This window comes from Chroicocephalus ridibundus, chromosome Z, assembly GCF_963924245.1.
Source record: "Chroicocephalus ridibundus chromosome Z, bChrRid1.1, whole genome shotgun sequence".
Classification (NCBI taxonomy): Eukaryota; Metazoa; Chordata; class Aves; order Charadriiformes; family Laridae; genus Chroicocephalus; species Chroicocephalus ridibundus.
Genome location: NC_086316.1, coordinates 74,427,122 through 74,440,304, shown reverse-complemented (window position 1 = coordinate 74,440,304; position 13,183 = coordinate 74,427,122). Strand labels below are relative to the sequence as shown.

General features: G+C 38.9%; 2 protein-coding genes across 4 annotated transcripts in view; one reads left to right on the top strand and one right to left on the bottom strand.

Moving 5' to 3' along the window:
- Positions 1-13,183, top strand: part of TARS1 (threonyl-tRNA synthetase 1) — a 533,465-nt gene that overhangs the window by 162,878 nt on the left and 357,404 nt on the right. The window lies entirely within an intron of this gene.
- The window catches only part of ZFR (zinc finger RNA binding protein), a 50,290-nt gene that overhangs the window by 18,043 nt on the left and 19,064 nt on the right, over positions 1-13,183 (bottom strand). For 2 of the 3 annotated variants that reach the window (XM_063319889.1, XM_063319891.1), the window contains exons 4-9: positions 12,485-12,629; positions 11,518-11,736; positions 9,963-10,210; positions 8,775-8,966; positions 6,310-6,610; positions 5,404-5,597 (exon numbers count right to left, since the gene is read on the bottom strand). In XM_063319889.1, coding sequence (XP_063175959.1) covers positions 5,404-5,597; positions 6,310-6,610; positions 8,775-8,966; positions 9,963-10,210; positions 11,518-11,736; positions 12,485-12,629 — 1,299 coding nt within the window. The remainder of the gene's footprint in view (positions 1-5,403; positions 5,598-6,309; positions 6,611-8,774; positions 8,967-9,962; positions 10,211-11,517; positions 11,737-12,484; positions 12,630-13,183) is intronic. The other variant, XM_063319890.1, reaches the window with a different exon arrangement.

The following is a 13,183-nucleotide window of genomic DNA, read 5'->3' as shown; positions in this document are numbered from 1 at the left end:
ATGTTACGCTTCATCCACATATCTCATGCCGTCCACATGAAGAATGCCCCACTAAGCATAAAAGAAAGATACACAAAAAAAAGAAAGATGCACAATACAAAAATGCAAACATATGCACAAGCCTTTGCAGGTTCAATGCCTTGCCATTCTTATCTTCAAGGAGGACCCAGGGAATTACAGGTCAGTCAGCCTCACCTCGATTCCTGGGAAGGTGATGGAGCAGCTAATCCTGGAAACCATTTCCAGGCACATTAAGGGCAAGAAAATCCTCAGGAGTAGTCAGCATGGCTTCACCAAGGGGAAGTCATGCTTGATCAACTTAATGACCTTCTGTGATGAAATGACCAGCCTGGTAGATGTGGGGAGCGCAGACGATATTGTCTACCTAGACTTCAGTAAGGCCTTTGACACAGTCTCATACACAAGCTGTTGATGCATGGGCTACATAAGCATACAGTGAGGTGGGCTGAAAGCTGGCGGAATGTCCAGGCGCAGAGGGTCGTGATCAGTAGAATGAAGCCTAGTTGGACGCCAGTAACTAGCAGTGTATCCTGGGGGTCAATACTGGGTCCAGTCCTGTTTAATATCTTCTTTAATGATCTGGATGATGAGGCAGAGTGCATCCTCCACAAGTTTGCTGATGACACAAAACTAGGAGGAGTGGCTGCTACACAGGAGGGTTGCGCTGACATTGAGAGGGACCTCAGCAGGCTGGAGAAATGGGCTGCCAGCAACCTCATGAAGTTCAACAAGGACAAGTGCAAAGTCCTGCCCCTGGGGAGGAACAACCCCTTGCACCGATATGCGCTGGGGATCATCCAGCTGGGAAGCAGCTTGGCAGAAAGGGACGTGGGGGGTCCTGGTGGACACCCAAGCGCAACAGGAGCCAGCAGTGTGCCCTTGCAGCAGGGAAGGCAAATGGCGTGCTGGGCTGCACCTGACAAAGTATTGCCAGCAGATCCTTCCCCTCTAACTCAGCACTGGTGAGGCCACACGTGGAGTGCTGTGTCCAGTTCTGGGCTCCCCAGTACGAGAGAGACTGGACATACTGGGGAGAGTCCAATAAAGGCCCACAAGGCCTTTGAAGGGACTGAAGCATCTCTTCTGTGAGCAAAGGCTGGGAGAGCTGGGACTGTCTAGCCTGAAGAAGAGACGGCTGAGGGGGGATCTTCTTAATGTCTGTAAGTACCTGAAGAAAGGATGCAAGGGGGACCGAGCCAGGGTTTTTTCAGTGGTGCCCGGTGACAGGACCAGAGGCAATGGGCACAAACTGCAACACAGGAGGTTCCCTCTGCACATCAGGGAACACTTTTTTACTGTGACTGAGCACTGGCACAGGTTTCCCAGGGAACTTGTGGAGTCTCCATCCCTGGAGATATTCCAAAGCTGTCTGGACACAGTCCTAGGCAGTGGCTCAAGCTGCTTGAGCAGGGGGGCTGAACCAGATGACCTCCAGAGGTCCCTTCCAACCTCAACCGTTCTCTGATTCTGTGATTTTGACAGGGAAAATGTTTGTAGTTGGTACTTTTTCAGGCAAATGGAGCGTCTCAAGCTCGGTTCTTTTTGTCTTGTATATTATCATTGTGGACATGGATGTTGACTAGACTTGAATAAAATCAATGTTTTGATGATGAAGAAAGCAGCACAGGCAATGGGCTGCCCGTTGTGTGAGTAAAGGAAAGCAGATACGGAGCACATATTGCATCACTGTAGAGACGCTTGCAGTTATATTGCGATGTACGGTGAGGAAAACACTGCGGAATTTAATTGGATTTAAATCAGGTTGTGAGACTGTATGCGAAGATTAACAAAGCAGCAAGGGTGTACTGAAAACATGAGGATGTTAATCTCAGAGGTGAGTTATTGATAGTATATGCTTTAGATACCTAATAGCAATCAGTATTTTTTGTTTGTAATCGTATGGTGCAAGGATGCTTTTAGAAACAAGGAAGAGGAAGGGAAAGTAAAAATTGCTACAAAGCACCGTCTTTCTCAGGCCTTATGTAGTTAAACCGTAGCGTGTGTTACTAGGAGCTGCTGAAATTTAACAATTCAAGACGGGATTGCACATTTGCATGCCTTCAGGCCTCTCCTTGGATTCTCAGTGAATTGCGTTACAAACAGTGTTTGTTTCACAAGATTGTAATTATAGGAAATAAAAGTTTTCATTAAAGTTCCAAAAAAACATATTTGGTCTTCATCCGGATTTTATGCCCGTAGTGAGTGACGGGCTGTAGAGAAACAGAAGTGAAGCCGCTTCTAAAGTACAGCTTACTGCAGTGTGATATTTCATTTCACCATTTTGTGCTGTTTATTGTCAAGTGTGTTTAGGAGGAGAAAAGCTCACTTTATTATTATTTTCTAGTTATTATTATATTATTTTTGCTTTGCCCAGGTTCCATTAACACACTTGAAACTTCATCTGACCAGTTATTCAGTAGTGCCTCTTCCCAGGTTAGGGTCTGGAGCAGCAGCAGATTCTAGTGCCCCTCTCAGTTTTTTTAGAGTCAGGTCATACTTGTCCCAGTTTTCACAGCCCTGAAAGAAAAACTACAAAACTGTATTTTTTGCTATTCTGCTACTAACAGAATAATCTTTGAAACCTTGAGAAATCTGGCAGTTAGGTCTCTACGAATATGGTCTCCTTCATGCTAAAATTTTCAAATGTTCTTAAAAGTTAGAATTCAAGAAATAAGTCTTAATTAGTGGGGATTTTTTAGTTCAAAACATTTGTATTTTTAAAATTATTTTAAGAGTAGCTCAAATGTTATGCTAAGCTAGCCTGAAAATCACTTCTTTAAATGAAAAAAAAAGCCTGCAAGAGCTGTATTTTACAAAAAGAAATGCATGCTGGTGTTTTCATACAACTTGGACAAACGTAAGTGTTCAGGCTAGATTTTTCCTGGCTAAGCATCTACATGGAATTATGCATTTTTTTAAAGCCGTACTATAGCTTAATAGATTTTGTGGTGTAGAATCGGGCAGGGAGATCTTCATAATTCTTTGATGCCTCGGTGTTTCCGAGTGGAGACTTTGCAAATGAGAAAGAGATTTTTACACATTATACTGTTTCAGAATCATAGTACTGAGTATATGCAGCTACGTCAAATGTTGATACGGTGAAAGCAGCTGCGGTGTTGGCCTTATGTCCAGCTTGCAAAGTACCAGGGCAAAAGAGGCACCTGTCTTGGGAAAACACGCTTTCGCTTAATGAACAGCAATGTGGACAAAGCTAATTTTTGCTGTGTCCTTTGCTCTGGGATGAGTTCTGCAAGATCGTGAGCCAGTGTGTTCCTTCACACCCCAGAAAATCAGACTGACGTGGAGCTGGAGATGAGTGTGGAGAGAGATACATGGTCACAGCTCACTGCAGTCAGTCTTCCTAGTAGGTTTAATACCGTGATGGTATTTCATAATACATGGCACTTGTTCTGATACTAATGCCTCAGAAAGATTAGTATTTCCCATCATTATGTCAGAAGAAGTTAGAATAGGCGTTATTCAAAGATTTAAGTCAAAGATGTTTTACAAAAAATATTTACCTCGTGCACTGTAATACAATAATTGGGAATAAAGAATTAATTGTCTGGATCTTGAGGTTACTTAGGATGTGGAAGATGAGGGCAAGCTAATTATACGCCGAGGCGTAAAACTTCTGAACAGAAGGAAGCTTATTTGGGAGGAGGAAGCAAAGAGCACGGGGAAATAGCGATATGCATGTAGTAGGTTAAAGCAGGTAGGGAGAGACTGGAAATGACCTTGTGTGCTTGACTGAAACATCTACAGAACCTGGAGCAGAACAATTGAGTGCAACATGTAGACTGTAAACTGGCTCTGACTGGGATAGTGAAAATGCAGTGAAACAGAAATTTGAGCTGGAAGACGGGCATCTAAGAATTTGTGTTGTTCTTAGAAAATGGAAATCAAAGTCAGCGTGGTGGGGAAGCACTGTTACCATTATGAGCAGCTAAAGAAGCGGGTGTCGTATGAATAAAACACATTCTGTTGGAATGAAAATTTCTGGTGGAAGAGGTAATATCATAGCACTACAGCAGAGTAAGAGTACTATTGGAAGCTGCCAAGTCCTTCACCCGCAAGTTCTTAAACCAAAGAATGATGTTTATTTTGATAGTAAATTAAAACACTGTAAGAATTGTAATATGAAGTTACATTGAATTGAATGGTCACAAACTGGGTTTGCCTTAAGTAAATGTTGGTCTAGAGCTCATCTGCTTTTGAAACCGAAGCTTTTATAAACTAAGGAAAAAGTTATTGACAGTGCGGGTGCTCAAACACTGGAACAGATTGTCTAGAGCAGTCTTGCAGCGTCCATTCTTGGAGGTGACGGGAACCTGACTGGACAAAGCCCTGAGAAACTTCATGTAACTTCAAAATTAGCTGATTTGAGCACTGGGTTAGAAGAGATGACCTCCAAGTCTTTGGTCGAAGCTAAGTTGTTCTGCGATTTGTAAGCTTCACCTAGTTAATAAAGCCAATTGGACTGAGTATTTTTTCATATAAAGAGAGCTGGAATTCACTGAACACAAAGATGCTAATAGCGGTATTAGAATTTACTTTGCGGGAGAGAAGAATTGACCTACAAATAAAACTGGCTGTCACCTGGTCAATGCGTTAGCTTCTCTGCCTGCTGTGCTGCAGTACCTGTTTGCATGTCCTTAGCCCACAGAACAGACGGAGTAATTTGGTTCAACTTTTTCCCACTCTCTTAGGAGATTAAGCTAAACTGAATTACTTTGTTGTGGTGACGAACGTGCCTGTGGTTTGTTACCGTAGCTCAGCTGACATACTGTATTTCATTGTTGCTTTAATAACTTGATCACGTGCCTAGATCTTTTGGACTCTTATTTATTGGGCCTAAGTTGAAATACTTGATGTGGAGCAGTACGGAAAATTGTTACTTAAGGTAGAGATTAGTAAAAGAATAGTGTAGAAGGAGCTGGTGGAGGTGGTTAGTAGAATTAGGAGAGTGATTATTAAATAGGAGTAAGTGCAGTGGAGTTCCCTAGGGATTGGTTCTGAGTCTTCCTTCGTATTTATATTAGTATGGCATGTCATGATATTTGATGCAAGGGAAATATTGTCAATGCATGGGTAACTTTACAAGAAGCTGCTTTGAGGAAGCTAGGCTGTTTGGATAAAAAGCACTGTCTGGAGCAGAGTGGGTAGAAATGTAATCTGAAATGTGGAGTCTCCATCCCTGGAGATATTCCAAAGCTGTCTGGACACAGTCCTAGGCAGTGGCTCAAGCTGCTTGAGCAGGGGGGCTGAACCAGATGATCTCCAGATGTCCCTTCCAACCTCAACCATTCTCTGATTCTGTTACATGTTGAGCAACTCTTCACTAAAATAGTTAAAAAATAACACAAATTTTCATATCAATACCTCCTCCACATAGTCATGGCCCACTGGCTGGACATCACTCTGCAAGGCAGCAAGAGTTGTGGGAGTCACTGGTTCAGCTGCTGTGTCTGGTTTTACTTCCTGTGTTTGTACTGTAGCAGCAGGGGTTGTTTTAACACTTTCAGCTGATTTCATTTCTTCCAGTTTACTTCCTGTTGTCTGAAGCTTATTGCCGCCTATAAATCAAAAAAGTTAAATTGTTAACTTTCATAAAACGAGAATGTGATTACACATGATGTGCAAACTGAAGACTTTATTTGCAAATATCAGTGTTCTGTCCAAAGCATTGTCTTTTAAAATTAGCTAAAACTTAAACATATTTTAAATACAATTAAAGATTTTTAAAAATAAGTTTGACAACATTCAAATTATTTGAAGACTTAGTTTTTTATTTTAGCAAGAAATTCTTTTGCTTTCTATAATTGCAATATTCATTACTAATTTTCAAGTTTTTTCAAAAGAGATAGGACTGAATTGGAACAACTCAGCAAATGTATTTTTAATAATAAAGTTTATAATTAAGTTTGCCCAGTTATTAACTGCCAATCTACTGCAGGTTGCCTTAATAGCCCAGGCTGTAAACTGAAATTAGGACCAACTACAGTATAAACTGCAATACTCCCGCAGCTACTACATAAGAAACCAACAGGGGGTGCTTCTTATGAAGGTGGGAGAAGCTGCCAAGAGAGGCCAGGTGGAGACAACTGGGCAGAAAATACTGCAAATTTCGAAGCAAAACTTCTATATACATTCTTGTTTTCACCTATTGGTAATTCTTTTAGATGCAACAGAGTTACTCATGCATATAATTAACTAAATACACTTGTATTTGCTGCACTAAGTCTTAAAAAAATATAGAATAGGTTAGGTTTCAAAATAAAGACTGACTTCTGTACTTGCCAACAAAGTTTATTTTCGGTGTAGATATTTTCTTTACAGCTATATTAGCAGCGGTTGCAGATGTTTTGTTGTTGGACGCAGTGTTAAGTGGTGTGTTTGCCGTGGGAGTAAGAATTTTCACTGCAGAGGATGCAACAGAGGAGTTCACAGTACTGCTGCTAGTTGCTATATTTGAAGCCGAGGCAGTTGGTTTGGAAGCAGATGTGGATGTTGAGGATGTAGCTTGGGTAACCACATTTGGTTCAGTTGAAGGAATGGGTTTGCCAAGTTTTGTGTGCAACTTTACTACCTATAACGATAAAGAGAAATTCATAGCATGATCTCCCTGGGATAACTATACAAAATCACGTAACGCAAACATCATTGTAACTAAAAAAATCAATATAACTAAAAAGTTAGCTAATGCTTCTTTACGCAAAGTTACCTTGACAGAAAAAAAAAAAAAAGATGGACATGTAAAAGCTCTTGTCATCTGTAGCACGGAAACAGTTAATAGTTATTTCACATTGCTTATTTCCATTCCAAATTCAGACATTTACTCCAAAAGCTGTGTGGGTGAGAATTGAAAGCCAGTAAACTCCCAAGCCAGTACAACTGAAGAACACATTTTGCTCAAACTGTTTCAATGTGACTGTTTTCATTGGCTGGTTCCTTTTCACTCTCTCTCCAAATAGTGTAGTACATTGAACTATTTTGCTTCCAAATAATATTTGTAAATAGGAGTTATTTAGTTCAGATTCAACAATACTGTCTCTTTTGATCACTGCATTTTAAGAGTATTCATATTAAAAGACTTTCCAGGTTACCTAACAGAACCGAACAGATTCCCTAGACATAGGTTTTCTTTCTTTTTCGTTTTAAAAAATAGCGCATCTGCAGAGACAGTTAAGGAGGATGTGAGAAGCAGATTTCAGAGCTCTTTAGTATCTGATAGAAAGTAAAGAGGTACATGCTTATTTTTAAAAGTAACGAGCAGAGGCCTTTCCAGAACATGCTTGAGATAGTACTTCTTTTTGGTGACAGCTGACCATCACCTGAAAAGGCAATGCATTTAGTCCGTAAGAACAAAACATGCAAAATCAAAACTAAAGACTGGGTTTGAAAGTAGGAGTAAAAAAAAAAAAAAAAAACTAATCTGTGAGACATGCCTTCAATGCAAACACATGTACGCAATCATGATACGCACACAATTCTACACATACGCTTCTTAGGTTTTACGTTCCTGATTTTTTTTTTAAAGTACGTTCCCCATCAGAATACAGACATATTACTGTCACATAATACTATAAATTCAAGGTCAAGCACCTCTTCAAAATTAGTTTTTCTAGTAGAATGTAAAAGATTCTTCAGTGTACTACAGCAATAAATAGAGTCCTTTGAGATTTCATTTTTACACTGGATGACAACCAAATTAGCAGTGGTTAGCGACTATGCGTGAGGAAGAGAAAGCTACACCTAAATATATAAGGATAATATATACTACACTCCATATATCTATGGAGTTATTGGGCACAACCCAAGAATTTAATGGCTCAACTTATTAATGAAAGAAAGAACATTCGGCAAGTCTATCTAAATTATGATTTTTGCTCTTGTACTAACAAAAAATTATGTCGGGAAAATTGTTTTAAATCTGCTATGAGACTTATTTATTTTAATAGTAACGATGTGTTACTGACGCCACTTTGTACAGTGTTCGAGATTAAAAGAAGTGTAAAAGCTGACTATTAAGACTGTATTTGTTACTGACATTAATCTACCCAGAATTATGAGGAAAATCTGTAATATCTAAACATTCTACACTGCCATTGCATTTACTATTGTATAGCCATATTTAAAACACAGGTCACAGGGGTCCACAGTGCAGCCCACAGTCTTTATTCCAGAATGCCTACCTAACTGCACCCAAACAGCAGGGAAAACATGCTTACCAAAAGTCTTCCAAACATACTCATTATAAAGTCTACTACAGGATACTGTTCCTTGCTCCCATATGCCAATTTTCTTTGGAAGAAATACCAAGGAATGATGCAAAATAGTCCCGTCCCTTGGCACTGACTCAGTGCTTACAGTGTTTCAAAGTGCACTTTAAGCTTCACAGCACCAGACAGACAAGACGAACGTTGAGAAAAGTCTTGAAAAGAATGAGGGGGTACAAGCATGCTACCACATGTTCCAATCTTACTCTATGCCTTCTTCCTATGATTTACATACTTTACCCAATACATCCTCTTCTCACTGACTCTGTGGCAATATTTTTCCTCCTTTCTCCCAATAAGGCCCTTCTAATAGTGATCTTAAAGTTTGAAACAAAGAGCTAAACTAAACATCTTTAAACAAAATAATTCAAATTATATTGTTTCTGGGTATCTCCCCTTCTCTCAGGTGAGAAAAAAAGATGGGGAAGAAATATACAACTGACTTGTACAATAAAAACAAGAGAAAAGTCTTACCTTCTGATGCTTGGCTCCACGGATATGGGCAGCATAAGCATCTGCCCCTGTACAAGACACATCACAAAGCTCACAGCGCAACTGATTCTGAGTTCCACGAGCAGAAGTGCTGCTGTTATTGGTGTTCTGGGAAGCTTTTAATGCTGCTTCTTTCTTTTTGTGTTTCTGGCCTTCTAAGTGTTCTTTATAAGTCTGTTTAAATAAACAATACACACACAATAAGCTGTCCTTGTACTGCTCGTTCATCATTCATGTGAATACATGTAATCAGAACATAGCATAAAACACATGCTTTGTATATTAAATACTTCCTACACTGAACATTTCTTCCATGTGACATCTCTAAGGCACTAGCAGGCCACTTCTAAGACCAAGCAATTTTCTTCTCCACCACCAGGATTCCACTTTTACGTAATATAATACGGGCTTTTCTCTAACTTCTCGCTTCCTCAGTCAAGTACTGGTCAACAGTACAATACCACTGAAAACTCAATATGATCAGAAAACTGCAGTTTCCTGCATTGCATTAGATTATTCTTGGTTTTGAATTTTCCTCAAACTACGAGACCACAGTGATCAAGTGCATCCAGAGAATTAAAAAAACAATCCAAAAGAAGGTAGTGCATAGATAAAGTGCTGAAAATGAAATGCAGAAGTTGATATTTGTTTCTATACCAACACTGGCAATCTAGAGCAGAGAGGGTGAGAAATAATGACAAGTTTACCTAAAGAGTAAGAACTGTTTAGCCAGACGCACACATAAACACTGCATAAATCGGTATCTACTTTCTACGCACTTGTACCCACTGTGAAACTGAAGGGGGGTGCTGGAATACAATGAAGAATACACTTTCAGGCTTACCATTCCCAAAATTTACAGAATAGTTTCGAAAAAAAGTATTTTCTAAGAAGTTTGCTACAGTAAAAAAGCATATCAATTTCAAAGCTCAGAATCTTTCTGAAGTCCAAAGCACAGCTGAAGCTTCTCTGTACAAGCTCAGGGGATGCATCTTTTGGTCTTCTCATAGGAACTCTTTCTATATAGCGCACATTTTCATTTAATTATTCCTTTAGTAGAAGTATAGAACATGGTCTTTAAAAATTAACAAATATTCTTAAAGGGGTCAGTTTTTTAGCTGAAGAAAATATGACTAAAGTGTATAGCAGAATATTACATAATACAGGTACCTGTGGTCCAGCACAGCTGATCTTACAAACATCACAGTAGTGGATCTGGGGTGGTTTAGGAGGTTGTTTTGGTTTCAGTTGCTTATTTTGGAATGGTGCCTTTTTAGTAAAGGTGGTCCCTGTCCAAGCAGCTGTTGCAGCAGCAGCAGCAGCTGCTGCTGCCGCCTGTTTCTGTTGCTGCTGCTGCTGCTGGTAATAGGACGATGCAGCTGAATACACTGCGGCTTCATAGCCGGAATAAGAGGTACCTCAAAGATCAAAATAAAATAAATGTTACATCACTGTACATCATGTATCAATTACATAATACACTAATTCAAAACATGTTGCATAATAGAGTTGGGGGGGAGGGCAGGATATAAACAATTTATTCAGATCTTGCTAGGCAGTCTGAATGTTTCTTGATGTTACACAGTCTACAAATACACAGCTACCAATTATGTCAGCAATATATTTCATTTTAGACATATCTTTGCAGACACACAGTTATGCTAGATATATCAAAGCATCCCTAAAGAATATGTGAAATTTCCTGGTACATCTGGTAAAACCGAGTATGATGTAACAAGAATTTTAAGAAAGGATTTAACAAAGGCCACTTGAAGTAAGCAGTCTTCCAGAAACAGATTTGCTGCTGAAGTTTCAAACTGGCAAGGAGGGCAGACATTATGTAGAGGATGGGGGGAAAAAATGAAGATAAAAGACAGAATGGCCAGTGCTACTACATTCTATTTCCCTGAGTTACGTTGTTTTAGTGCAGAGAAGCTGCTTGCCCACTAAAATCTGGCTATGCAGTCCTTGATTTCTAGTATCAAAGCTGAATAAATCAAGGAAACTGGGCCTTCATACCTTTGAGCCAGTTTTCCCATAAACTTTCTACATCTACTCGTTCAACTATTCTAATCCTCTGATCAGGCTCTATCTCAAGGAAGTCTTAAAATCCCTTTTAAAACAGAAAACAAAACAAAACAAAAAGTTCAAGGTAGCTATAATATGCCAGTTGGTTACCATCTGGCCATAAAGTTACTATCTTTTAATCTTTAACTACTTTTTGGAATTATAACGTTTGAAGGAAAGTCTTTTTTTCAGCTTCCATTCTCCTCCCATTTTGGGTCAAGACAACACAAACTTCCAAGACTTATATTGGACTGCTCCTCCCTGTCTCTGTAACTACTGTTTGATAGCAGCATGCTCTCTTCCAATTTCCCTGGGTAATATTTGTGTGGATGTAGATAATACTTGTGTGGATGTGTTCCCTCATTTTTTTCTATCCCCTGTCTTTTCTCTCCAAACCTTACAGCAAGTCACAAAACACCATGCACGTAGCGATGCCAACACTTTTTATATTCTCACATGTAACAAAACAGGCACATACAAACAGCAAACCTCTTTTAAAGATACAGCAAAATATTTTGCCATTACAATAATATAACTGGTCGATACTTCTCAGTAGATTATGACGTAATTGAACAGGAGATGCTAAAATTCTGAGTATTTAAAGCCTCTCTTGTAACAACTGCAAAGATCCCAAAAACTTAACATGCAAAATTCTTACCAGAGTAAGTAACCGCTGTTGTACTGTATGTTGCGCTTTGAGTATAGGATGGAACAACAGTAGCTGCAGCTGCTACTGGTTGCACAGTAGAGGATACCGGATATATAGAAAATGTAGTTGTTGCTGGACTTGGGGTTGCAGGTTTTATAGCTGTCACTTGTCGTGTTTGCTGGGCTTGGGTATACTGAGTTGCCCCTTGGCTATATCCTGCTTTTGGAGCTAATTAGGACAGAAAATAAAAGTGTACAAACATTGATATGTTTTAGCTGAAAATGCAAGCCATATTAAGTGATACTTAACAATACACTAGGGAATCAGCATCGTTACAGTCATGGTTATGCATTGTGTACCATGCATCTATCACAAAACTGGTTAATCATGTCATAGCTCACACCAGTAAGCCTCAGTTTTATTTATTTATTTTTAAGTGTTCTGCCGTGTTTTTAAACAACCTTCTCATTCAATGATTTTACTAGAGTACACTAAACCAAAGTATACCCACACTTTACTATTATTTCTAATTAAAGTAAAAAAAAGTAAAAAAGATATATGCCATGCTTTGCAGCAATCATGATACCAATAATTAAAGAACTCCATACATTAAGTAACTAAACAATTTTTAAAAAGAGCCCCTCTAAGCAAGATATCATTTAAACCCACCATTCACTATTTGAACCTACTTCAATAAGGTTTCTGGACAAACCAACAAGAAGTTTGCCTAGAAGTAAGTTCTAAGTGTATGTAATAACAATCCAAACCTGAGAGATAGCTACTTATGGCAAAGTCACGACAATGTTCAAGTTCTAGGAGCAGCAAATTTTTGCACACATTGACAGAGATTACATGACAAAACTTAAAAAAAAAAAAAGAAATCTGGATAACATGAAATATTCAAAAACTATTTTTAAGGTGTTAAAGTAGCACACAGACTGTGCATAATGACAGCAGTTTGAATCATGCCACCCACCTGTCTGGTAGTACGATTCAGCTACTGAAGGCTGAGGCTGGGCAGCAGCAGCCACAGCCGCCGCAGTCGCTGTTGGCTGTTGATAGTATTGTTTGCTGTCATAAGCTACAGCTGGGGCGGTAGATCGAACATAAGAATAGGAATCCTAAAAATTCAGAATAGAAAAAACAGCAAATTTCTCCTTTAAGTATATATCTGGAGTAATAAAAGTAATTAGCAGAGTCAAAGAAACAACATATTTTCTTCTGGTCTACTAAAGTAGATTTAAAATCATTCACAGATACAGTATATACGAATAAATGCATTAAAGAAATTAAATTCATGTTTACAGATACTTCAGGCCTGAAAACAACCCTGACTGTCCTTTGCAGACTTAATACAGGAATTAACCTCCAGCTATTAAATCACTATCTCTACCAAACTATTTTTGTTAATGAAAAGCAGTACTCTCACTAGTCTCTCACAATGACTGTATCAGATTACATCTCTGTTAAACATGAAGCAAAAAACCACCACAGATCTTCACGAAAAGTTAATTTCTACAAACCACAATAAACTCACAAGTTTACAAACATGACACTACATTGGCTTTAAAAATCCCATCATTAGCAATACTTATCTTGGTTATATTTTTTAGAGTATGAAAATGATACCTTTAAAGCTTTCTACTTTTTCGTGTATCAACCAGTCCATTAGGGA